Raw genomic sequence first — 26,931 nt, 5'->3', positions numbered from 1 at the left:
AATTTTATTTTACAAATCAACATGAACTTGATGGTTGTCTCTGAGCATAGATTGCACATGTGCCCAAGTGCCATTGTGCGGGTTTGGATGTATCCCGGTTACATGGCAGATCAGCTGATACACGTCCACCATTTTGATTGGCGGAACAGTCAGCTGTGTTTTAAAATCTGAAAATAAACAGTATAGTCACTGCAATTACTTCAATATATTCCAAACATTGCATTTTGAAGACATTGCTACAGTAAAATAATGCATCATAGCTAACGTAAAATAATAATAAAAAACAAAACAAAAAACTTCATGCCACATATTGTTTCACTGATAAGAAAATGACTGATCCATTTTCTTGCGTACTGGGATATAAGGTTCATCCATGGCCGAGAGCGTAAGATAGGTTGATCCAAACCCGAGAGAAGATGTTTTTAGGAAACGAGGTTTACAGAACACCCTATGCGTGGGTCGGGATGAATCCATCATACACGGGCGGCCGTTGTAGATGCTTTTTTCTCCAAACTTAGTTAAACAAAATATAGTAAAAATGTCTTTTTACGCTGAAACTCTTTTGTGCGTAGTGAAAAAGTAGTTCCATACAGATACTTTTTAATGTGTGCCCGTTGGCAAGATTAGGATTTCCCGAATGGCAAACTATTTGGATCTACTTATATGGGGTTGGAAAAAAATGTTCCCGGTCATAATCTAGTGCTGGAAAAATAAAAAATATGTCAATCGCATTGAAGATGAGTCACGCGCGCCAAGTAAAAAATATGTTGATGTCTCATGAAATATGTTATTCATTTAATGATGTTTCAAATATGCAAAATTAAAATTATCATTTGAAAGAAATAAAAAAAAAATACCATTACAAAATGCGATGCTTTATAGAACTATTTGACGTCAACTGAAATTTCAAATTACTGCGCATCATCACGATAACAAACAATGACACGCGCGCCATTTGCTGACATGTTCAAAAAATACGTCTCTTACGTCATTTTTTTAAAATTAAAAAAGATATTTAGGTATGCAAAAACAAGTATCAATCGTGGTTTTCCGGTACGAATGGGTAAATAAAGCCTCGGGCACGCAATGCGACACGACTCGTTACTGGGTTGCGCTCGTGACCTCGAACCGGATTTCCCTTCCGTACCGGAGACACATGAACGAAAGTGTACACATGAATTTAACTTTTTACTTTAAAAAGTCCCTACACTGTGCATTTCAGCACTTATGTAAGCAAATAGATTTATTCACGAAGAGATAATTTTTATCACCAACCTGGTCCTATAGCACTAAAAATGCCTCGCATGTCCTTTTCGGCATTATCATACCCATGGTGCGCCTTAAACTGAAGCAAGCCTTTTAGGGTTTTAGGCTGAAATTGAAACAAAATTGCAAAGTTCAACTATTCAGGTTATATGGATACATGACTTCAGTAAAACCTTCAAGGGACGATTGGTTGTTTGGTTCATTTGTCTTAGTGTCATCATTAAAGCTGTACTCTCACAGATTAAACGTTTTGACAACTTTTTGTATTTTTTTTTGTCTTGGAACGAGCCAATTATTGCGAAAATCCATGGAAACCAGTTATATAAGACTGCTGACAAAAAAAATAGATTGCAGATTTTCATATTTAAGTTAAAAAAAAAATGTTTTATGCATTTTTCTTAAACCGTTAGTCCACAAAACAGTAATTTTCGAACGGAAATATGATAATATTCGAACTGATCTTTTGTCAGCAATCTAAAATCATTGGTTTGCAGAAATTTACGCAAAATTTTGCTTTCCAAGACAAAAAATTAAAAAAAAGTTGTCAAAACGTTCAATCTGTGAGAGTGCAGCTTTAAACCAAATAATAACAATACCCTTGAAACTATTTCTCCATGCAAATGATAAACGAACAAAACGCACGCACACACGCACGCACGCAGACGACAACACCGAACACAGGGTAAGTATTGCTACATGTATGTGTCGGGATTTATTCCTCATATCTTTGCATAAGATCAAGGAGAAACTCACGTGTATAATGTGCCATCCTAGATCTGCATACAATAGAATAGGTGGTACAAGAAAATGTCTCTTGAAGAACCACCTCTCGTGCAAGTCTTCCCTCCGAAACACATGCATGTGTGGGTGGAACGTTTTCAATGCAACATATACCTGCAATAAACAATGTCACCCCTAAAAATGTGATGTTCTACGATGTGGAATACCGCTGTTTTTAACGAAGGTCTTTTTTTATAAAATCCGGACTCCCAAGGCTTCTTTGTATTACTTTTATTACTTTTTAAAAAGTGTATAATTTGCTCAATTTGTTAAATGATAAACATTCGGAATACCTCACCCATTTTCCATCGAAGGCAACCTCGGATGTAATAAAAGCAATAATTTATTGTAGTGTTTTAACGTGTATTTTGTATCACTTAAGTTTAAATTGATTGCCAGTAAATTGTATTATTGCATAATTCATTAAGATTCTCAAGAGTAATGTCATTAAGTTTAACTGCTCTATTGAAATCTACTTGCAGCGTAGTTAAACTGTAGACTTCTGACATTGTAAACCATCCACAAAGATCCGAGGTTGTTTTCGATGGAAAATGGCCAAGGTGTTCCGAATGAAATTGTAAAAAACCGGAATCAGCTGTAGCACGAAAGCTATTAAACACAGTTGCGTTACACATGATGTTACATATCTATACCTCGTTTTCCTTTCCACTTCGTGGATAAATATATGTTAGTGGTCCAGCCTCCATTATGTCTGTTATTAAACTCATATCGACGACACTGGTTATGTTGATGATATTCGTGTCACTAACCGACGCCATTCCGTGGTCAGACAGAAACACAACGTTAACTTCTTCACGAATATTACTGTCTAAGATGAGTTCAAATAAGCGACTGACTTGAATTATAGACTCATTGAGTTTTTGGGAATTAACACCAGATAAATGTCCTGTTACATCCACATCCGCATACATCATATCTGAAATGAAAGTGTTGTTATTAAATTATTTGTGTTGTTATACATGCCGATTTTGATCATCAATATATCTATTTTTAAAATTGTGGGGAATGAAATATCTAAACGTAAATTGTGAGTTTTATATACTTTCTATTTCAAAATAGGAGTCAAAATAGGAGTCAAAAAGTAATAAAGCAGCCCAAAATGCACCATTTCGGCCTATAAATTGATATAAAATAAGGAATACTTTTCGAGTGTGAGGGAGGGGCACAAGTTTCGCCGCCTCTAACGTCAAATCCTGTGTCCGCCCCTGTATTCCCCGAACATAGTGTGTGAACGAAACAAGAATAACGGCTTTTGTGAATTTCGTTTAGGTTATGGCAAATTGGTCATTCTGTGTTTTTCTTAAACGAAATTAAAAGGATCACATTTTGAAAATAGACAAGGTGCTTTAATATTCAAGTTAATATCCTCGATTTCATGATATGCATATAAATAAATTTAGAGACAATTATTCAACTTTGTTATAAAATATACAAAGGTTGACATGTGTATCTCTAGCATTGCAGATAAAAGCGGTACAAACAAGAGTGAAACAACCTACCAGGGGCGGCTCGAGGATCCGTCGTTAGAGGGGGCGTAACTTAGGGGCGTAACCTTTTGATTTGCGCCCCTCCATCAGAACCGAACTTTATTTTGTTTAAAGTGTTGACAGGGGGTATGGGGGTACTCTCCCAAGAATTTTATTTAACAATTTCTTGTCTTAAAAGGTGGATTTTACCCTTTTCTTCTATACTGAATTATAAAGTACACATGGACGGGGCCGTGTGTGCCCCCCCCTCCCCCACTGGATCAGCTAGTGCCTACATCCGATATCCAAATCATCTGCGTTGAAACGTTGCACTATGTCACGTATATACGTCAAAAACTTCTCAAACGTCAGGTGAGAATCATACGGTCGACAGACAGACGGAAGAGTATCGTCAATTTGTATATCGCAGCCAAGAGTGTTGTATAAGCCGACACGTTTCCCCTGAAATAAAGATGTTTCGTAAGTACCTCCGCCTTTAAGTGTACTGTACATAGTGAATTAAAGATGCACTCTTACTCCCAAATACGATGCACCACAATTAATACAATTGTTTTAATTTACCGAAAAGGATGAATAAATATCGGAATCAATGTTTGTTATGAAGGATACCGTGTTTCATTTGAAAGAATGGTGCAGAAAACACAGTATTTCTACCTTATGCGACGATAGTTGATCACAGTAAATTTTAAACATTCACCAGTCATTTAAATTTTGGGCGTTTTCAGCTATAAAATACAGGATTACAATCTTGGTATCAGAAATTATATTTTCCATTCTTAAAATGTATTATTTAGTAATTTGTTAAGGTTTATCATTCAAAATTTATGAGTGTCACTTTAAGAAACTAATACAAAATCACAATACATATTTTCATAGATAAATACTAGTGGAATAGACCAAATTGACCCTAATTTGTTGACCTTTTCACACATACAAATGAGAATATTCAAAGAAAATAAGCAATGTTAATTCACGAGGCTTTTGAACCGGATTTCGTTTTCTTGTCAATGATCGAATGTAATGAATAGGTTGATTTTGAAGTGGTTTTATTTACAAATACTCTAATTGGGGCCTCGTCGAGTTGCAGCAATTTTGATTAACCTCTATAACAGTGAAAACTATAAACACACTGTTAAGCGTCCGTGGACGGATAGGTTTATGGCCTCCAGATCTCAAAAACACAACACATTTTATATGATCGTTGATCTTGCCGAATATTCTTAATTTCTTTTTACTATAATTCCGTCGGAATACAGAGCACAAGTGAGAACAACATGCTTCTGAATTTGTACTAGTATTCTTGCCATTTGATATCAGAAAAGGGTGCATTAAGTGTGATTCCCATGATGGACACACTTAAATAACAGTTTAATTGAACTTATTTCGCAGTTAAAATTTATATAATGATTAAAAATGGTTAAGAATGGTCCGGAATGAATTAAGGAGGCTCTGATATCTACATTCTACTGAGGGTGTTACTCATTTAGTAATCATTTTGTTTTCAGGATAGCTATAAAGGTTTTCGTACTAAGTGTTGACTCCAAACATAAAACAATTTGATATGGCCTAATGCTAATCACATATGCTATAAATGCGCACCGGAAGGCTATAATACGATGACGAAAACGCGACAGTACGATGATGAAAACGCGACAGTACGATGATGAAAACGCGTTAGTACGATGATGAAAAAAACGACAGTGTGATGATTTAAATACGACAGTACGTTGATGAAAACGTGACATTACGATGATGAAACGCAAAATCACGAAACTACGGTGATAAAAATGCGAAAATAAAGAAACTACGATGATGAAAACGCGACAGTACGATGGTGAAAACTACGGAATGCCGTTATGGCCATCGCCTGTAAATGTGTTGATCAGAAACGTGATACTCGATAGTACTATGATGAGAACGCAAAATCACGCAATAACGATGGTGTAAACGCGATAATACGACCAAGATGATAATGGGATAATCTATCGTATTTTCACCATCGTACTGTCGTGTTTTCACTATCGTTGTTTCGTGATTTCGCGTTTTCAACATCGTTGCGCATGCCAGGAGAAGAATTTGCCCACCATGTGACAAAATGTCAAATGCAGGGGTGCGTTTCATAGCATTATTACGATCTGCCATTATCGTAAATGTACGATCATAATAACGACCAACTTAGTGACAATTACAAAGGCGTTCCAGAAACGTCTCGTAAACTCTCTAGTCGTTTAGAAAAATCAAAGCGCTGATAGCGCTGCATGAACAGGGTTTTAGACGGCTTTTCACAGATTACAATTACTTTATGAAAGTTACACGATTGAATTTTTAAGTGAACTAACTTTAAATCATTATAGATTGTTACTTTGTGTGTTGTTTTCACTCATTTATTTTGCAGTTGTCACCTATGCTTTTGTGTCGTATACTTACCGTGTTTACAGTTAATCAATATGCGTTGGATCAGCAAGGTCAATGGTTTACTAAGAACATATGGTATAACACCAAAAGATATTGTTATTTAGGATTTATTGCCAGTTTGAACATTGTTTTTGTAAATACATATCAAAAGTTTCTGATAAAAGAAATAGTATCAAAACAGACGAGATAAAACAATAAAGTTGCAACAAAACTCTGTGTAAGACTAAACTTTTGTGAATTTAATAAAAAGTATAGCAAGGCAGACATTCAGGTCAGACAAAAAACAATCTACATTTATTACAATAATTGTGTTGTAATAATTTCGTATACTTGTTAGAATTAAATAAGATTGTAGTGTTAACAGAACGTTCAATGAAACATGCATCAGTTAAAACACATACAAGTATCAAGTTGGATTTCATGATTTTTAAAGGTTCTTGTAACACATGTTATTGGATCTTTTTTTTTCGGAATATAAGAAACAATGTGATATACAATATATTGCTAATATGCAAAATGAAACATATCATTTTTTTACAGAACACTGCTTATACCTTTAAAATACCAAAATAGATTTAGCACAATGCAGAACAGATCATACACGAAAAAGGATACATACATGTAGTATGGGTTAGAATATTAACAAAGCCCAAAAACTGAACACCAACTGTTTATTTTCTAATGAATATAAATAACGACAGCTTTTGAATTATAAAGTATAAGATGGATGGGCAATAATTCACAGTATATACATTACAAAGTTATCTAACATGGAAATTTCAAATGGTGTGATTGTTGGTAGGCCTAGTATGAAGTTTTAATGTAATAATGCAAGTGGCTACAGAGATTTGGACTTTATTGCAGTTGCATGCAAAACTTTTAACTAGAATTTCTAAGTATAAAATGAAAGGGCCATAATTTACATTAAATACATGATAGAGTTCTCTTACTTGCACATTTCAATTGGTGTAATGGTTGGCAATCCTAGTATAAAGTTTGATATATAATGTAATTGGTACTTGCATGCAAAACCTAAACAAAGGTGTGACTCGACACTGACAGCAACAACACGGCAAGTACTATATATCTCCTTATTCTTTCAATAGTTGATCTAATGATGAGATCATGTGTATAAATTGCAAATAAAAAAAAACATATTAAGAATACTTAAACTGACATTGAAATGAAAAAGGAGTGACTAGTGTGCCTTGTGTTCATAAAGTAGTCATGAATCAAGATTTTGAAACTATGTTGATAAAATCTTACAAAAAACACAATGGTTACTAAAATGCACTAAAGAGATCATGTGTTGTAAGTTGCAAATATATACAGTTTTGTCATAAAATAACAAGCATAATTTTATACATAATGCAAACATTTACTTAAAACGAAGGAAAATGACTGGAACATTGTTTATCAACTATGAATGGTAGAACATTATGCAACTATGTTGTAACATACTACAAAAAACACCAGTTTTACTAAAATCCATTAAAGATATTATGTGTTATAAGTTGTAATTACAAAGTTGCAAATATATACAGTTTAAACATAAAAATCAAGCATAACAATGCAAACATTCAGTCAAAATGAACAAGGCATGACTAGGATTGTGAACAAGGCATGACTAGGATTGTGAACAAGGTATGACTAGGATTGTGTTCATCAACTATTAATGGTTAAAGGTTATGAAACTATGGTGATTACTTCTTACTAAACACAACATTCACTAACATGCATAAAAGAGATCATGTGTTGTAAGTTGTAAATATATAGTTTTGACATAATATAACAATAATAAAGAATGCAAACATTAACCTAAAAAATTTAAATGGACAAGAGGTTACTAGGATGGTGTCATCAACTATTAATGGTTGAAGATTATTAAACTGTGTTGATAACTTCTTACACAAAACGCAACTTTTACTCAAACAAACAAAAGAGATCATGTGTTGTAAGTTCAAATGTATACAGCTTTGTCATAGAAAACAAGCAAACATAAATAATGCTAATATGTATTTAAAATACACTAAAGATGACTAGAATGGATGCATGAACTATTAATGGTTTAAGATGTTGAAACTAAGTCGAAAACCTTTAACACTAGGCACCACTTTTAAGTGAAATGAACTATAGAGATCATATGTTGTCAGTTGAAAATATGTACAGTTTAAACAAAGAAAAAAACAACTACCTATGTGTCCATAGGACACAGATGTATGGACACATATGCACCAAATTTAGACATTTCTCACAAAAGCAAGGGTCATAATATAAGTAACACACATATGCTGGCCAACATTTTAACATTTAGTTATATGCTTATGACAGACAGACAAACAGTCATAAAGATAAACCAAAACCCATGTGCACAACTACATATTAGGGATGATATTCTTGTTAAGTTTTGCGACCTAGACTTAAATACTATTGGAGATATGGCAAACACAAGCTGTTGTAATACTGTAATGACAAGCAGAGCAGCCACACAAGGTAGCATGCAAGATACCATTTAACAACAAATGAATGTGGCTTAATATTCTTGTACATATATTCATATCCCAACATCATATACTTTGTAAGCTACATAGTTTAACTAATACAAGATATAAATATGTGCAAGGCAGTATTTTGTGACGGTAACTAAGTGAAGGTACATAACTTTGTACTCTACTTACGGTATGCACCCAAACAATTATACAGGTGTAGAAGTCATTACAGGTTTATTAATGGTGGTCAGATATTATATTTACTATAGAACCATTGTCCTATTATTGTAATGCAAACCCAACTTTGACATTGCCATGTATGAACAAACAGAGCTACAGAACAAAACAACAGGCGATGTGAATAAATGTTAATGGGTCAAAAAGTACCAAACATTAAAAGTTATTTAATGCATACTTTTACAACACAAAAATGTAGATGTTTATGATATATAAATGTCTTTATTTTATTTCTTATTCAAAGAAGTTTGTAAAATCATAAAAAATAATGTAAAAACACAATAATGGATTTCTTTCTTTCTCTATATTATATTTTGATATCTTATAATTTACATTTAGTAAATATGATCTTTGATGTTAAGCCATGTACTGCAATAGTCTGTTACAAGAAAGGTAAATCGATGTTCAGGTTGAGTGCCATGTAAAGCTTTAAATGGCCAAAAAGTGTATCAAAAATTAACTAAGCATTTCAATATTGACGACTTCAGATGCCTTTGTCTCCACTGTCATTGCAATTGGTCCATCAGCTGAGAGCGTCTCAATGTCTGTGCCAGCAGGCACAACATTTGTCAATAATTCTGCTGACAGTCAGGATGTCATCATCTTCCAGCAATAAGTCTGCTGTTGGTCCGTCAACTGACAATCCAACCACCTTGACTTGCCTTCTTGTTAATGGCGTTTCAATTTTCTGAAGAAAATATATGGTTAAAAATAAGTCAGCTACAGAATAAACAAGAAAAAAGTAACAAGGGGCAGTAACTCTACAATTAACTGAAATATAATTGTGGTTCCTGTACACTGCACTCCCTCTTATTATGATCTATCACTGTATGTAGTTTTATTAAATTCCAGCCAATAGCTTTCAAGTTATGATCCGGACAATAAAAAGTAACAAAGGGCAGTAACTCTGTAATTATCTGAAAATAGAATTGCGGTTCCTGTACACTACACTCCCTCTCATCATGGTCTATCACTGTATGAAGTTTTATTATAATCCATCCAATAGTTTTCCAAGTTATTGCTGGACAAGAAAAAGTAACAAAGGGCAGTAAATCTGTAATAAGCAGAAATAGAATTGCTGTTCCTGTATACTGCACTCCCTCTCCTTATGATCTATCACTGTATTAAGTTTTATTAAATTCCATCCAAACGTTTTCAAGTTATGCTCCTGACAAAAAAAGTAACAAAGGGCAGTAACTCTGTAATAAGCTGAAATAGAGTTATGGTTGTTGTGCACTGCACTTCTTCTCATTGTGCTTTACTATTGTATGAAGTTTTAATGAATTCCATCTAGTAGTTTGCAAGTTTATGTCTTGAAAAGGAATTGACGGAAAAAAAACAACAAAGGGCAATAACTCAGAAATAAGTTTAGGTTAGTTTATGGATCTTAACACTGCACTTCTTCTTACTGTGCATTACCATTGTATGAAGTTCCAATGAATTCCATCCCGTACTTTTCAAGATATACTTCTGACAAAAAAAAGGAACAAAGGGCAATAACTCAGTAATAATAAAGCATAGAGTTATGTTTTTTGTACACTGCACGTCCTATCTTTATGTTCTTCCATTGTATGAAGTTTAATCTAATTCCATCCAGTAGTTTTTAAGTTTGGTCCGGAGAAGGTAAATTGCAAAGGACAGACTGACCGACTGACAAACCGACCGACTTCAGGGTGACTCCAATATACCCCCCTTCAAACTTCGTTTGTCGGGGGTATAAATATATATATTTAAACACAATAAACATTCATGTCGAGTTCTTACATCAAATGCATATTAAACACAAGAGCTTCTTAAATTTCCACATCTTAATTGGTCCTAGAATAAGTCCAATGGAATTGAAATACATGGTTCATTTGATGTGTATTTTTGATTCAGGGTAAAGTTAGGTAATTTAAGAGTCTGATTGAAGTTTGTATAAATTTATTGACACAGTGCTTTTCCAAACAGTAGGAACACAACAACACAGTCAACAATCGACAAAACGAGTTATTTCAGAAGCTGTGGTCAACACTTTTGTCAGCTCAAGGCATTAAACTAAGGAATTTTGGCTTTGGACTAGCCCTTAAACCATTGCACTCATTTTTTGTTTACATACTACATTTGTTCTAATGACTTTTAAAGGTTTTATTAAATGTGATGTAGTATTTTCTTACCTCAACTTTGGTCCTGTTTGTAGTTGACAGGCTTGTCTCCCCTCTATACTGGTTGGTCACCACAACGAAGTCACCAGGTCTGGTTGGCGACATACTGGCATCACGCCACAACGAGACCTTTGCTTTTGCCTTTGAAGTGTCTTCCAAAATGATGACCTTTATTGGTACATCCTCACCCCTCACATTTACTGTTTTGACTGCTTCTTCCTGTAATGAGAAAGAGCAATGTGAATGTAAATGAAATAAAAAAACACCTATTGTTTAAGAGCATTATACTGCAAGCATAGGATTTTAATATGAGCAAAACAATGCATTAAGGGAATTGATGCGATTCTTATGGATTTTTATGAAAACATTCATTTTGTTTTCCCTCAAAATTTGCGAGAAAGTGCCAAGTGGTAGTCCAAGGAAGACGGCATCCAATTGATACTGCAAACCAGATTCACTAACTTCGTTTTTAATCTATTATATACCATATGTCTGACTTTATAAAAATTTACGTATGTGCTATTGCTACTATGATTTATGTCAAAAACAGACAAATAGTTCCAATTTACACAAAATGTTGTCATTTTCATCATTTATGCTCCTGGACTTGGAACTATGCAGGAGCCCAGTTGTCTTGCCATCCGAGATGGCCAAACAATAAATAAGAAATAAATCACTATTCTGCCAGTGCGAGCAAATTTGTGGAATTTTATGGTCTGTGCCCTTTTAAGACATCCAGTTCAGAAGACAACTTAAGATCAGCAAGGAATATACAGCCAAAAACCATTGATGCACTTTCTAACTGATTATTTGTTTACCTGCACGATCATTCCAGTTACAGAAATTTTCTCCTTCTGTGGCGATTTCAGTGCCTCAGTAAGGGTCACCTGCTTGGCTGGCGGTGGATTCAGCAGCTTCACTCCCATCTCCTCATGGGCTGCAGGCACTTCCACTCCACTGGTGACAAAGACCTTAGTGAACTTTGTTACCACTAGGTAGCCACCTTCATCAGACCTTCTGATTACATCCCTTAACACAAGGGATGTTCCAACGGAGAAGCGCGGGAGAAGCGCGTGAAATGTTTCTTTTCATATATCTTTGCTTGCTGGCAAACCTCTCCATCACTCACTGCCACACATAAACATAGCTTCTCGTCCCCTCCCTGTCCCTTGTACTTGGTCACTTCTGCCCTGGCAACGACTTTCACTCGCAAGGGCTTTCCATTAAGGCCTTCTCCCCTCTTCGTTGATGTGGAAGCCATCTGAAAGAGAAGTTATTTATTACAATCAAAATTAAGTATGTTTATTAATACATAGATAATACATTTACAGGGATTTTGTAAGACTTAAGACTCGAGGGACTTTATTTGTGAAAATCGTAAAAAGACTACTTATCGCCACGAGTGAAATATTTACTTTTGGTGTGCACGAGGTGACATAAATTGCAGTCTCACACTGAAAATAACCATTTTCTTTTTATTTCATGCTCTTATTTTAACAAAAACAAAATTTAATTGACATTTAATAGGAAAATCACGAAAAATTACAACCAAATGAGGTCATATGGAAACAAATTGAACGAAGTCATTGCATTTTCTTCCCGTGATTGTTTTGTTTATGTTATGAAACAAGGAAATCTGAGAAAACAGTGATATTATATTTAGATAATCTCACTATTTCAAATAGTAATATTATATATGTACAATATATAAATGTACAATATAAATGAAATAATTTAATAACATAGACATTATATGTACAACAATAAGTAAATAATGTAAATGTTGATATATGGGCATATGCAATTTGAAAACAATTATTTAATTGGTGATATATATACAATATTTGAAATGAACATTAATTATGCCTTTTTACAATATGTTCAGTAATGGTAGGATGGTGATTTGACATTGAAAGAGAGCTGTTTTTTAATTTAAAGAACAGATGTTTATTCTGAAACAATTTTTAGAACAGATGTATATATTCTGAAACTATTTGTAGAAGATATGTATATTCTTAAACAATCGTTTTAAAACATGTTTCAATGAGGAACAAGCAACTGTATAACTAAAGCTTCTTGTACTGACACAAGCATGCAACTGAAATATGTGTACTATGTCAGCTTTTGGTCCATAACAATGAACAATGGTTTGTGGTCAGAATAATAAGATTCTAACGTTCCAAACGAGTGGATTGAAGATGTATTTACATTGGTACATATATGGTCAATTGCAGAGTCATAATCTGTGGTCACATCTTGCAGAATATGCTTTAAACTGAAATGACTTTCTTTCACAGTCAGAATGTTTGAGTCTGTCCTGACATCAAAATTAAAATCCCCTATCAAAACTAATTGATGGTTACTTGGTATGAAACATTCAAGTATGTCCATGAATTCTTGGTAGTTCCTTTTACTTGAATGTTTTGGAGGGCAGTATATAAAAGCAAATGTCGTCATAGATTTGCAATAAATAATTACACACTCTACACCCTTTTTCAGACCGTAATCTTGTGATTTCTTCAAGAACAGCTGTTGAAGTGCTTATCTTTGATTCATTTAATTCACTAGCATGAACGCCATTCAAATTTGTTACCCGACTGAGACCAACATAATGTATATGATCAATCTTCCTTTTACCAAAATCTAAGACAACACTCTTCATAGTTGCACCCTGTGCCTTGTGTACTGTACGCCCAGCTGCCAATGTTAATGGAAACTGGCGTCTTACTATGTTGTAAGTTTTACCTCTAGTGTAAGTGAAACTTCTGGTAACCTCAAAAATAGGAGTCCATCCTGATGGAATGTCAGTATTGAATATATGTTTGTATTTTGACCTCCATAGCTTTCCAATACCATGACTCTCAAACTCGACCCATATAATACTGCAACGAGAACTTCCTTCTACTCTAAAGTCAAACTTCTGAATGTGACAAGCAGCTCAATTGGTTAAACCATCCTCAATACTGATATTTAAACAAAGATCTCCAGGCATTGCCATACCCAATTTCAATGTTTTTGCAAGGCCCATGGTTTTACTTGGATCATTTGGTATTTTATCAACAATAGTTGCTTGAAGCGAAGGATTAAGATCACCAGACACTGTATCAATAGCATGAATGCAGATAATACTTTCCTCATGAAGCTCATCCAACACAGACATATTATGATCATATACATCTTTTCTTGTGCAAAACAAATGAGGTAGCTTTCTTATAGTCTCCTTGTTTCCGCTGTCTCTGATCTGCCTTGCCAACAAGAGTTGAACATCATCTTCAGTTTGGTCCCCTTCATGCAATCTGTTCAGCATTTCAGCAAATTCCTTGTCACCTTCTTGACGCATAATTCTTTTCAGCTCGTAAAATTGGAACAGATCAGTCCAAAGATTGGGTGCTAAGCATTCCAAGGCAAAGTTGTTATACACAGTTGAAAATATCCATGCATCCATAACTGGCTTCAGTTGAAATAAATCACCAACAGCCAAAATGCTAACTCCATCAAAGCTTTTAGACACTCCCATTATTTCTTGCAAGCGCTTGTTTATATAATTAAACATACCTCTGCCTACCATTGAGATCTCATCAATTATAACCATTTGAAGGGAGATGAATCTTGCCCGTAGGGTATTAAGTTGTTGAGCATCAAGAGGTCTAAAATGGAAACCCTGGCTTGCTGGTATGCAAAAGGCAGAATGAACAGTCATGCCACCAATATTATGTGCTGCTTTTCCTGTAGGTGCACAAAGTAGAATCTTTTGCAATGATGGATCTTCTCCTGATTTGTGATTATAAACTCTTCGAAGTGCCTGATAAAGCGCTTTCACTACAACTGATTTGCCTACACCAGCACCACCTGACAAGAAAATGTGGAATGGTTCTTTCATAATCTTTACACTGTGAATGACATGGTAGAAAAATATCTTTTGTTCTGAATTAAGAGGTCTTACCATGTCTAAATATTCATCTGAGGACACCTCTATCTGGTCATGCTCAACATATTCCAAATTTTTTCTGTTTACACCAAGATCATCACCAATGTCATAAGTGCTTGAGTTTCCAGGGTCGAAGCAACCAAAGTCTGATGATGTACAAATGCCTTCATCACGGTCAATCAATTCCTGATGTTCACTTTCTGGATAAACAACTGGTAGACAGTCATCATCAACACCAAACGAACTGTCTATGTCCTCAGGCATATTTTCATAGACTTTTTGATTTTGCAATATTTCTCCAACTTTACTGTTGTAACTTTCTTCATATGTTGCAAAACCTGACAAAAGGTCAGATGTTTCATTTCTCCAGTGGGTGTACAACATTATTTTTTGTTGAAAATATTCCTCCCTCTTTGCATTGATTGATGCTGAGTAGGAATACAGGACTTTCTGTTTTAACCTTTTACGGATTTTTGTGCCACAATGAAATTGAATTATGTGTTTCCCATGATATGTGCTATTTGGATCAATTTCATCATCATTGTCTGTGTCAGAATGTTGTTCTGGAAGTTCAGGAGTATCTGCTGGTTGATTGCTGAGCGTATCTTTGCTACATGGGCACAAATCATACCAAGTAGCAAAATCTGCATAAATGAGCCTTTCTATGATTTTGGGTCTGCGTTTGTATCTCTTTAATGCACTGTCCATTTCAATATTAACAGAATTCTTTGGAAGTTCTTGCAAAGACGAAAATGGCTTTATCAAGACAGTTTGGTCTTCTTCTGTTTTTACATCTACATAAACAACAGTTCGTGTAGATTTTCTTAAGGGAATTTGCAATAGAAGGTATGCAGCTTCCTGTGCACCAATTTCAACATGTGTAAGAAACTGATTTCCGATGCATCAAACTTGTTGTCTTATATCACAGATTGAACCCTTCGCCTCTATGCAGGCTTGTTCAAGAAGGTTAGATAAGCCTCTTTGTCCTTTTGAAATGTAGGACACTATATATGAAACACATGCATATGGGTCCAAAATATACTGGATGTCCATATTTGCTTGCCAGCAATACAACAGAACAAAGTTGTAGTTATTCACTCTAGATTCAGACACAGATCTTTTTAAGAACACATGTGGTCTTGGCAAAGACGACCTTATAACCATCAAGTACTCATTGTATGTCATCTCCATCTCTTGTAAGAAGCATTCAAATGATATATCTACATTTTCTTTGTAAGCTCGGTCTAGAGTTGTTAAAATGAAATCATATTTCTTGGAATGCATTGCCGTTTTCTCACTTTGCTGCAAAGGCTCCAAAACTATTGTTTCAGGCATTGGCAGCAGGGGGAAATTAAACCTACAAAGAGACTTTCCACGTTTTCTACATGTCTTAGCATGTCTATGAGTCTGATAGTTAACTGGGTCTTCAATTGACAAGTCTCTTTTGCATGTCACATGCTTTTTTACAAAAGCAGCTATTTCATCTTTTGAATGCTGACTGTAAACTGGAGCTTTATTGACCCAAACCAGCATGTGTATATGTGGAGAGCCCCTCTGTTGGAATTCTACTCTATAGAAATAGTCCGAAATCTCACCAATAGGATTGTCAGAGTTGTTCAGTACATTCTTGATAAATGTCTGCACCCTAAAATCAAAGTATCTTGCACATGTGACAGGATCAGACTTAATTAGTGTACTCTTTTCTTGCAAGGACAAATTTCTTGCATCTTGTTGCGATATATCTTTCTTATGTAGCAGTTTATAAAGGGGCATGAGTAGTGGACACCACTTTGTCTCTGCTGCTGAAAAGGAACAGAACCACGTTGGAATGCCCAATTGTCTTATCATAGAAAATACATCACGTTTCGCATGTTCCCAGTATGGTGGAGAACCACGTATAGTTCGCAAAACACGATAACCATCATCTTGTAAGATAAGTTTGTCAACAAATCCAGGAGTAAGGAAGTCACCAGCTGTGTATTTTACCCCCTTTTTCTCCATGAATCAACCACAGTTTCATCGCATGTTTCTAGACTTTCATCATTACCTATTGTATTGAACAGACTAGAACTTTGCATCCAACTGTCATTTAAAACAATGCCTTCATTTCTAAATAAGCAACTGTTATTCACAAGCCATTTGGCAGCTTCAAATACTTGAATTGGTCTGATATTTTCAAAAGCCACATGATGCTTATAGGACATTTTCCTCTTCAATTTAAGCATTATAGTCTCGCTGTCATGCAAAACTCTTGGTAGTGATTTTATTGTGTTGATCACATCAGCAGGAACATTAACAACATTTCCGCGTAGACTAAGTTGACCACCTCTTGGCAGCTGACGCAGTTGCATAAATGGTAGCCTTGGGGACACAAGTCTTTCTTCTAAGTTTGTAAGTTCAAGTTTACAAGGCTTTTGCGGAAAGCGAAGACCATTGTCAATCCACATTTTTGTTTTTTTTCCTGCTTTCAGTGATAACCAGCAAGAAGAACAAATCCATTCTTTTCCAAAAACACTTGTAGTACCTGTGCAATATGCAATTGCATGTGGAGACCTGTTCAGTCTTGATGTATCATGAACATAGTGGTTAAAAAACTTTTGAGTACAGCAAGTACACACATAATCTGGACCAGATGCTATCTTCTGGGAAAATGAGGCACATAATCGATGACCAATAGACTTCATATCACCTTCAACACTTCTGTCCATGTGCAAATTGTCTACAAACTGTGTCAAATCTGCAGAAGCAAGCAGCTGAGAAAATCGACTATGCTTAATTTTACTTTGAAGCACATCTTGAACGTTGGACGAGCATTGTCGCTTCAGATGTATACGAACAGTTTGTGCCACAGGACTTCTTTTACATAACATGACATCAAAATCGTGGAGGTCGAACCTCAGTTCGTGCAACAGCAATGGTGAGAAAGAAGAACAAAGTTTGCTTAAATGCAAGCATAAATCAGCCAATGACCGTATGCGTCCAAATATACTTGTTCCATCTGGGCAAGGCATACCACTTTTGTCACGAGAATGGCTGTCAAAAACATAAAACCCATCATCACTGTAATAGATACCAACATAAACATCACCAACCACTAATATTTTACATCTTCATCTTGCCACTGACTGTGAAAAAGCATGGACCAACGTCATAACATTAATGTTGTCAACAGCCTCATTTGCTTCCAGGAAACCAGACCAAACACCTCTATGACAAATAGAAAATGTGTTACCACCATGTTTAATATATCTTGGTAGAGTTTCTGGATCAAGAAGTTCTGATAGACCTATTGAACAAAAAAGGTCCCTTCCATTTACAAATGAATCATTTAAGTCTTCACATTTGATATCATCCGGGCTTTTTAAGCATGAAATTGTAATTAACAATGTTATGCAATTTGTTACACATTGCCTTCCTCTTGCAAAATTGGGCAAGCTGGCATCACCTTGATGAAACGAGCCTGAACAAATGTATTCAAATACCATGGTGGACAGAATGAAAAATGCCCAATTGAAATTTACATGCTCAACTCCTGATTACTAAATAAAGGTTGAAGTCCTGATTCAAGTTCATGTGTTCAATTCCAGATTCAAGTCCATATATTCAACTCCAGATTCAAGTACATATGTTCAACTTCAGATTTAAGATCGTGTGTTCAACTCCAGAGTATTCAAGTACATATGTTCAACTCCACAGTATTCAAGTACATATGTTCAACTCTAGATTCAAGTGCATATGTTCAACTCCAGATAAAAGTTCATGTGTTCAACTCCAGATTCAAGTTAATAGCTTCAACTCCAGATTAAAGTTCATGTGTTCAACTCCAGATTCAAGATCATGTGTTCAACTCCAGATTAAAGTTTATATGTTCAGCACCAGATTCAAGTGCATAATTATGTTCAACTCCAGATTCAAGTGCATATGTTCAACTCCAGATTTAAGTTCATGTGCTCAACTCCAGATTCAAGATAATGTGTTCAACTCCAGATTAAAGTTTATATGTTCAACTCCAGATTAAAGTGCATATGTTCAACTCCAGATTTTAAAGTTCATGTGCTCAACTCCAGATTCAAGATAATGTGTTCAACTCCAGATTCAAGTGCATATGTTCAACTCCAGATTTCAATGTCATTTGTTCAACTCAAGATTTCAATGGCATTTGTTCAACTACAGGAAATATTATACCATTTCAACTCAATATTTCTACCTTGACAAATTAAATATTTATTTCCCAATCAAATGTTCAACCTAAAGCAACTAAACACAACTAGCCCATGACACACTACTGACAAATACATTTACACTGTTCAAGAATTGCAATAATTAAATGAATTTTGGAAGAGTTTCTCACCAAATTTACATCATGAGAAAGGAAATGTTCTCAATAAGAACCGGCTGCCGGCCAAAATGTACAGTTCAATTTGGAAAACTAAATGAATTTGAAGTAGAATAAGTAGAAGCTGGTCGGTTACTTTACTATTTGAGAATGTTCTTTCTATGTAAGATAAACTTAAGTTATGAAATGCAAAACTTTTTGAATATTCTAGAAAATAAGCTTTTTGATGCAGTTACCGTGGTATTAAATTTTTAATTGTTATCATTGATTTTTTGTCAAAGACATAAAAATACAAATGTTACATCACCAAAGGTTGACTGGTCTAGGGTTGAATTAAACAAGATTTATTGTTGCAAATTGAAGCAAGACTTATTACCTATAGACAAAATCAACATTCCTGCAAATGCTTGTTTGATCTGATAACCGGCGCATTGCATAAAACCATCCTATAAAATACACATGCAGCCACTACATCAACAGATAATAGCAGGAAAAACAAAAACGGTCTCTTTCAACCTGACATTACAATTTGTGCTGCTCTTGAGTGCACTTTCCACTAACAGCAGTGTAATTCTGAAATAATGACAAGTGTCTTTTATTTGCCGAAAACCAAATTTTCTCTTAAAGTAATAAAGAAATGTACATTGTATAATAGATTTTGGTGTTTGACATACAGCACAGCAAAACTAAAAGCATGACAACCTATGCTAGCTCGTAATTATATATATTTTTGCACTACAGGCCGAGTCTATCACATCTATAACGGCAGTGGTAGAAATTAGCCCAAGCCTGCAAGCCCTGCACTGGTAAAATGTCTTTCGGGCTTGCTCAAATTCTAAATTTTATATAGCAGGGCTTGTTCACAAATTTGATGCCAAGCAATGGTATAATAATTCGGGCTTGTTGATCAAAAAGTCTAATTTCGATGACTGTTAGTAACGGTACACAGGAAAAATAAATCAGAAAAAAAACCTTCTCAAATCTTACTTAAATAATAATCTATATCATAAGCAATAACTTTCTTAAGGTAGCCCACGTATTTTTAATACTGTCAATTTAATCAAACGAGAACTGAAAATAACACTGAGCGTTGATGAGCGCGTCAGAAATGAAAGTAGCATTGCAACATGACTTTTTTTAAATAATTAGACATGCAAAAACCTTACATTTCTGTGAATATACATATTTTGTGAGAATAAAAATGCAAGAATTATTCTAATACCTCATTTCAAAGTGAAGATATAGCAATTTGTATGCACCCACCCTTCACCATCATTAAAATGCACTAACTGAAAAGTCACGAAATCCTGACCCAAGTTTTTATTTTCATTGTAAGGCATGTAGAACTGCCCCAAAGGCTTTTTTACTACATGCAAACATAAAAACTGAATAAAACACAGCAAATAAACAAACTAAAATAAATAAACAGTTTCGTTACAAACTGAAATGAGTTGTACATTAATTGCAATTACAGTTTTTTATTTATTACACTGCTATTTAATAATGGTATATTGATCAAACCAATTATTATATTAATATTATAATATATATAATAATGATTGTCAATTTATGAGTGAATTCCTTCTTTTTGCTGTTGTCTCATGTTAAATGTTTTATAAATACTAACTTGTGGTTGATTATAAACATGATTCCCATTTGTAAGTTATAATCACATATAAACATCAACTCTGGATTTAAATAGTACATTTACATTACTTTAAGGCATAAAAAGGAAATGGGAAACATGCTTATTAATTTTCCAAATAAGCTAACGTTTTTTGTGTTTAAAAAAAATCAAAATGAAGCCTTATTTGCATTCACTAAATGTGTTGCTTTACTGTATCAATTTATTTTCTACATTATGTAACCTGTGATTTATATTTCAAATAACATGACCCATGATTGGAATAAAATTTATCTTATCTTTTCTTTTAATTACACAAAAACAACGTTTCATTTAGAAAACTACTGATGTAACCTAAATCTGGCCTTTTTTGGGGGCTTTATTTTATATAAACACTTCCTTTATTACATACTGTAAACATATTTGAGAAGGAAACGGTATGAAACTGGGGACAAACACAAACTTTGTGAAAAAACATTGTTTATTTTACAATTATTTAAAGAATAGACATAAAATGTATTTATTCTGAACATTAACACCTATTTCAGGGATGATAACAGAGCCAAGTTGCCAATCCTGAAAATGTCAGCGTGGGGTTCAGGGGGCCGCTTAAGGGTCCCGATGGGTCCAGGGCAGAGCCCTGGTGGGGGGACAAGGGGGGGGGGGGGGGGGGCGAAGCCCCCCGAAGCTTTCCATATTTCAGGGATTCTAATACCCTTTTTTGCCTTAGAAAAGTGTTCAAGGAGTACACCTTTCGGTTTGGTAGATATAATCATGTCCAACACGAGACATCCACAATCAGAACAATTATCAAGTATCTTAGCAGTGAAGTTTAACACCTTTGTCTTTAAACAAAGTTAAATTTACTTTTTTTACCTGAAGTCACAGGCATTAGACAAGTACCTGACATTTTGGTTCAGTTGTCCACTTCCCATAAAACTCAACTGGCTATGATCAAATGCCTGTGTATGAACAGTCTACACTGTGGGATGTTTGATTTATAATAATGAACAACATATCAATTATCATGCTTGCAAATGTTCATTGTAAAAGTGGTATTTATTCAATTTTTATGTATCATTAGAGTATTTATTCAATTTTCTGCACATTAGATGAGAATATAATGTTATTAATTATTATTTATATGATTCAAATTAATATCCAAACGGTACTTAAATGCTTTGGCAGCATAGCCATTGTGGACATGGTGGACATTGATGTATTCTGGTCCTCAAGCCAGATTTTTCCCCCTCATGGTGTTACATGAGTCCAGCAGCACACAAACGAGATTGTCCCACGGCAGTTCAAGTCTCTCAACAGGCTTTCAAATTCTATGAAAATTGATTTAGAATCAGCCCTTGTGATTTTTAAGGAGGCCAAATGTCTCAACACTATTTCTTTCTCTATAGCAGAAAAAAAGCTGCAACAGTTTTCTCATTGTTTGTGTTTGTTGACTTGTCTTAGTTGAAACAAAACCGAGATCCATTAACTCCTCCACATGTTCATCATTGAAATGGCTAGCCACTCCACTCCGTAAGTCATCTTGTATGATGCTGTAAACCTTTGAAGTTTTAATTCGCTGAGAGCTTTTGTATCTTGGCAAGTGTCACTACTACTGTGGTGCCAGGGAGCATGTTCAGCCATTAGTCCAAATAGTTCAGCCATAAGTCCAAGTATCATGGCCTCTGGATTGAATTGTCAGTCATTGACAGGAACAACTGGATGCACTGGCTGAGGTGTCTTTCATCCCTGACTTTTGTATCCATCAACATACCTGGATGGGGAAATACAAATTACAACTATAGAATTTAATTCTCCTCAAGAAGTTTTGTTGAACTGTCCATACATGCCATATCCCCCGGCGGGGGGAACAATCCCCCGGAATTTCAATCCATCCCCCGGCGGGAGATAAAAATCCCCCGGAATTTAAAAAAAAAAAAAAAAATATTTTTTTTTTAAATTTTACATCAGGCAATAATGACAAAGTGAAACCACAGTATATGAGTGAAACTCTCCAAAAGGAAACTTTTACAACAAGTGATCAATTAATTTGTAGTAATTATCAAAGGCAAAGAAATATTACACTTTTGGAAGGAAGAAATTAATAATATTTATTCTATTCTCTTATTGTCTGAAAGTCATCAAAGCTGATAGAATTAAGCACAATTTTTTTTAAGACTTTGGAGGAAGGTAAATTTAATTTAATTGTCTCGAAAACATATTTTTCCAATGACATATTTTGTTCTGCAAGTGCATTACAGTATGACATGACAGTGTATCATAAAAATATGATAAATCATGACATAAAATAATTCTTTATAATGAAAAAGTTTAGAGGTTTTCAAAGCAAACTATATGTGAATACATTTTTTCATACTTGCGTCTAAAAATACTTTAAAATTTCGCCAACTTAGACCTGCTAAAAAAATCCCCCTGAATACAACCAAAATCCCCCTGAATTTTCAGCCTTTTGAACAAATCCCCCTGAATGGTCTCCAGAAAATATGGCATGTATGACTGTCTCAAATAGAAAATAAAATGACTGCCTCCACGTAATTTATTTTACTACTACAAAATATTTCTTCATGTTTTTTTTTTAATTTGAACCAAACCAATTTTCACTTTAACCTCCCATTATGGTCAACACCACTTCTTATTGAGAACAATGCTTCAAACATGAGAATAATAAAGAAACGGTTTACAGCGTAAACTTCAATCGGCCAAAGAAAAATCGATTATTATGACACAATCCGAATCGGGATGTCCGAAATAATGCTACATGTGCAAAATTCATTCTCAGTTTGATCACTTTCTATTTACTTAAAAATAAACGTTTCGGGAATTTCACTTAACAATAAATGGCAAATATACCCTTAAAATCGGCGATTCGATGTTTTTAGAAGTTGGTGGTGGTTGTTTTTTTTTCCAATTTTCCAATACCCGTTTATTCGTCTTCGTCGTCTGTCATATCCGGATACGACCATCCGGATACTGTCTTCTAGTCCCATCGGTAATTTCCGTAATCACCGGATGCTATCTTAACCAATCATATAGATCGATTACAAGGACGTAAATAGGTTCGTTAATTTCCGGCTTTACACTTCCGGAAAACTCACCTTTCGTACCCATGTTGTTCGAACTGAGCTCGAATCGCTCCCTGTACCCCTCCCCCCCTAGAAAAAAACTCAACGGATTTACATTAATCTCAAAATCGATCCGTGAGGCCTTAAATCCGGAATTCCGGATTAATCCGGAATTTTATCATCCCTGCTATTTACACAGGGTGTACTTGCAGTTTGAAGCTGTCAGCAACTGTTTCATGCATTAATCATCAAGCATCTGACTCAAGTGAAAACTGTAGTTTCACTTTGTGGCAGCCATTTTGGATTTTTGTTTACATTTTGGCGAAGTCTATAAATGGTCTAAGAAAGTTCATAGTCCAGTTGTTTTCGTATCAAAAGTGATAAAAAACTATGAGAGTTTCATCCCATGCTTAAAAACAAACCAAATAAACCTTTGTACTTGCCTGAAAACATGAAAAAAACGTTTAATCAAATTTTCACTTTCGTTTTTCTTTTAGAAAAACCACGTTTTCAGTGAACTCTGACTGGTTTCCAGAATATTTCATCATCTACTTAACTATAAATAGCCACATGGTTCTCCGCAAATGTTGATATATGTGTTTTTAAGGGTGTATAAAACCGGTACCAGTATTGGGTCGCCTTCCGTGAAAAATTAATATTCATGAGTTTCATAAGGGGAGATTACTACAATTGACTTGGCATCGCTAATGAAAGCGATATTGGCATTATTTTCATAGAACACTCACATCTTGTGAGCTGTGCAAACAAACAGTCTGAAATAAACAAGTTTCAACAGCAATAACAATATTAAATACTTACAGTGACAACTTTACTGTGTACAACAATACAAATCTTCTGCAGAACTTTTCAAGCTCTTGCTTTCCGTGTGCTAAAATGGCGTGTGTTTGTTGTTCCCACGTGATCAAATAACGACTGTTGATTGGATGCAGGCTATCACATGATATTTTAAGCGGGGAAAGTGCGCAGCGGATGAGATCATCGTGTCACGTGATTGAATGAAGCGCTTTGAGTGGATAGTTATTCTTTGTTTACGTTTCGATGTTCATTCATTTTTCGGGCAGGGATACTACTTTAATTTTATCTTCATCTAAGTTCAACAAATGAAATGATTAAAATATATATTGAGTTATGATTGCTTCTTGCTTTGTCAAATCTACCTCAGTTATTGGAAACATAGCTTGCAATTTATATAGTCTACACTTTCTCAAACTATATTTTTGGTGGAAAATCGGCTGGCGACATTTGTAACTATTAATAGGCATTTTATGTTGTGAGTGTTGAGTTTGTGGCTCTTTCAGAACCAAAAGAACCGGGTGCACCCCCCCCCCCCCTTAATCCGCCTTGTGCTTGCAGCGTACCTGTTGTTCAGCGGATATGTAGAAAGGTGTGGCACCGGAGAACCAGACTGGGTCCCTGTTCTCGGGATCCAGTAATGATTGGTCGAAGATGGTTCCCGTATTTTTATTGTAGATATAGTTGCCAACAAGACCATGGCTTTCCGGGTATAGTCCTGTAATACAATTTTTTTTAGCATGGATCAAATGGAAATGAGCTCCAAACATATATTTAATGTTCATACGGATATCGATTTATACGAACTGGTGCATTAAAGCTGCCCTCTCACAAATTGACCGTTTCGTTATTTTTTGTCTCTGAATAAGCCAATCTTTACGTGAACGTCTGGAAATAAAAAAATTCAGATCGCTGTTTTTTATATTAACGGTCGAAAAATAATGTTTATGTCGGTAAAGTAATTTTTCTTACTTGAAGCGTCAGTAACGCTTTTAGACAATAAACATATTTTTTCGATCGTAAATATGAAAAACTGCTATCTGATTTTTGTCAGCAGTATTATATCACTGGTGTCCAGATATTCACGATACAATTGGCTCACTTCAAGACAAAAAAATAAAAAAAGTTGTCAAACTAGTCAATCTTTGAAAGTGCAGCTTTAAACAACTTTTAAGCGTTAAGCATGTACATTGACCAAGATTGAATTGAATAGCCTGTTAACTAGTATTTAAATCATGCATACTGGTCCAAATAGTGTCGCTTTATGATAAACCTGTCTATATTGACCTATTTTATCAACGCTTATACATTTTAAACAGAGTCATGAATGATCAAAGCTTTTAAATCTAATGTTTTGAATTCGTTCTTACCAGTTTCCATACTCTTGTAATTAGGAAATGAATTCGCTGGGAAAACTGGTTCAAGCCACTTTGCACGAACTCCTTCTTTTTTAAGCCTCTCAAATCCCCTTAACTGAATTTGAGGCAGATCGAAATAGTCCCATCGAAAACCATCAACAAGAATTAACAACAGTTTATTAGATGTAACAACAAAAACTTGAACACTGATCACAAACAATCCAAACATAAGCTGCATACTTTATTGCATGTACAACGGTGTTGAATACGAGTATCCGTTCTCTGATAGATACGGTTGATACACTTCACAAACGCATGTAAAGTATATATACAGTGTTTACAAAAGTTAAACTAGCCGAATCTGGCTCAAGACCACTGAGTTATCTGCCCGGGTCACGGACACTACGGACCATGGACATTACGGACCAGACATTACGGACCAGATTTAGGGACACTACGGACCAGATTTAGGGACATTACGGACCATCTTCAGAAACTTACGGACCATCATTTATAATGTTTTTAAACATTTGTTGTTGTTTTTTTTTTTTAATTTATTCACTCATAGGTCTTTTGTTAATAAATACTTGAATATTAGTGCTCAGTATGACAATTATCTTTATTGTAACTGAAAAATCCCATGAAATTCCAATGTTAAACATCAATGTATTTTTAATAAAGTATTATAATAATTTGAATAATAATGAACGAAATATGTGTTTATCTTATAATTGTAAATGTGAATATTAATGTTGTCATATGTGACCGATTGCTTTCTGAAATAAACTTTGAATGGTCATTTTTGTTTGTTTTCCGTTTCATCTGTTTTAATTGAAAGTGCCCTGTTACAATGGGTTTTCACACTTTTATGATTGTCAATTAAAGGTTGTCAGTGTAATGTTTGTTTCTTTTGTAACATACCGCCGATAATTACGGGTACAATTATAACT

The 26,931-nt window shown here is 34.8% G+C and overlaps 2 protein-coding genes across 2 annotated transcripts; both read right to left on the bottom strand.

Annotated features, from left to right (window-relative positions):
• On the bottom strand, nucleotides 1-26,345 carry LOC128235319 (glycerophosphocholine cholinephosphodiesterase ENPP6-like). The gene is made up of 7 exons (XM_052950135.1): nucleotides 25,994-26,345; nucleotides 25,190-25,341; nucleotides 3,830-3,995; nucleotides 2,700-2,983; nucleotides 2,020-2,160; nucleotides 1,276-1,372; nucleotides 1-167 (listed from the first exon to the last, which is right to left on the bottom strand). The coding sequence occupies exons 1-7, from the start codon at nucleotides 26,217-26,219 to the stop codon at nucleotides 10-12; spliced, it is 1,224 nt and encodes a 407-aa protein (XP_052806095.1). The 5' UTR covers nucleotides 26,220-26,345; the 3' UTR covers nucleotides 1-9.
• LOC128235320 (uncharacterized) lies at nucleotides 6,075-24,710 on the bottom strand. The gene is made up of 4 exons (XM_052950136.1): nucleotides 24,630-24,710; nucleotides 11,658-12,100; nucleotides 10,852-11,058; nucleotides 6,075-9,383 (listed from the first exon to the last, which is right to left on the bottom strand). Exons 2-4 carry the CDS (start codon nucleotides 11,763-11,765, stop codon nucleotides 9,234-9,236), a joined length of 465 nt encoding a protein of 154 aa, XP_052806096.1. The 5' UTR covers nucleotides 11,766-12,100; nucleotides 24,630-24,710; the 3' UTR covers nucleotides 6,075-9,233.
• Nucleotides 26,346-26,931: the final 586 nt, after the last annotated feature.

This window comes from Mya arenaria, chromosome 5 (genome assembly GCF_026914265.1).
Source record: "Mya arenaria isolate MELC-2E11 chromosome 5, ASM2691426v1".
In the NCBI taxonomy this organism is placed as follows: Eukaryota; Metazoa; Mollusca; class Bivalvia; order Myida; family Myidae; genus Mya; species Mya arenaria.
The sequence above is the reverse complement of the archived record's forward strand: the minus strand, read 5'-3'. Positions and strand labels throughout refer to the sequence as shown.

Bases quoted from the DNA above. Each gene is read 5' to 3' on its own strand.
- LOC128235320 (XM_052950136.1), bottom strand. From the start codon at position 11,765: ATGGGAGTGAAGCTGCTGAATCCACCGCCAGCCAAGCAGGTGACCCTT. The intron at 11,059-11,657 runs GTAAACAAATAA...TTCTCATTACAG, and splicing joins TAACTGGAATGATCGTGCAG to GAAGAAGCAGTCAAAACAGT. The intron at 9,384-10,851 runs GTAAGAAAATAC...TATTTTCTTCAG, and splicing joins CAAACAGGACCAAAGTTGAG to AAAATTGAAACGCCATTAAC.
- LOC128235319 (XM_052950135.1), bottom strand. From the start codon at position 26,219: ATGCAGCTTATGTTTGGATTGTTTGTGATCAGTGTTCAAGTTTTTGTT. The intron at 3,996-25,189 runs GTACGCTGCAAG...TCTTTATTTCAG, and splicing joins ACATATCCGCTGAACAACAG to GGGAAACGTGTCGGCTTATA. The intron at 2,161-2,699 runs GTATAGATATGT...TGTTTATTGCAG, and splicing joins GAAGTGGAAAGGAAAACGAG to GTATATGTTGCATTGAAAAC.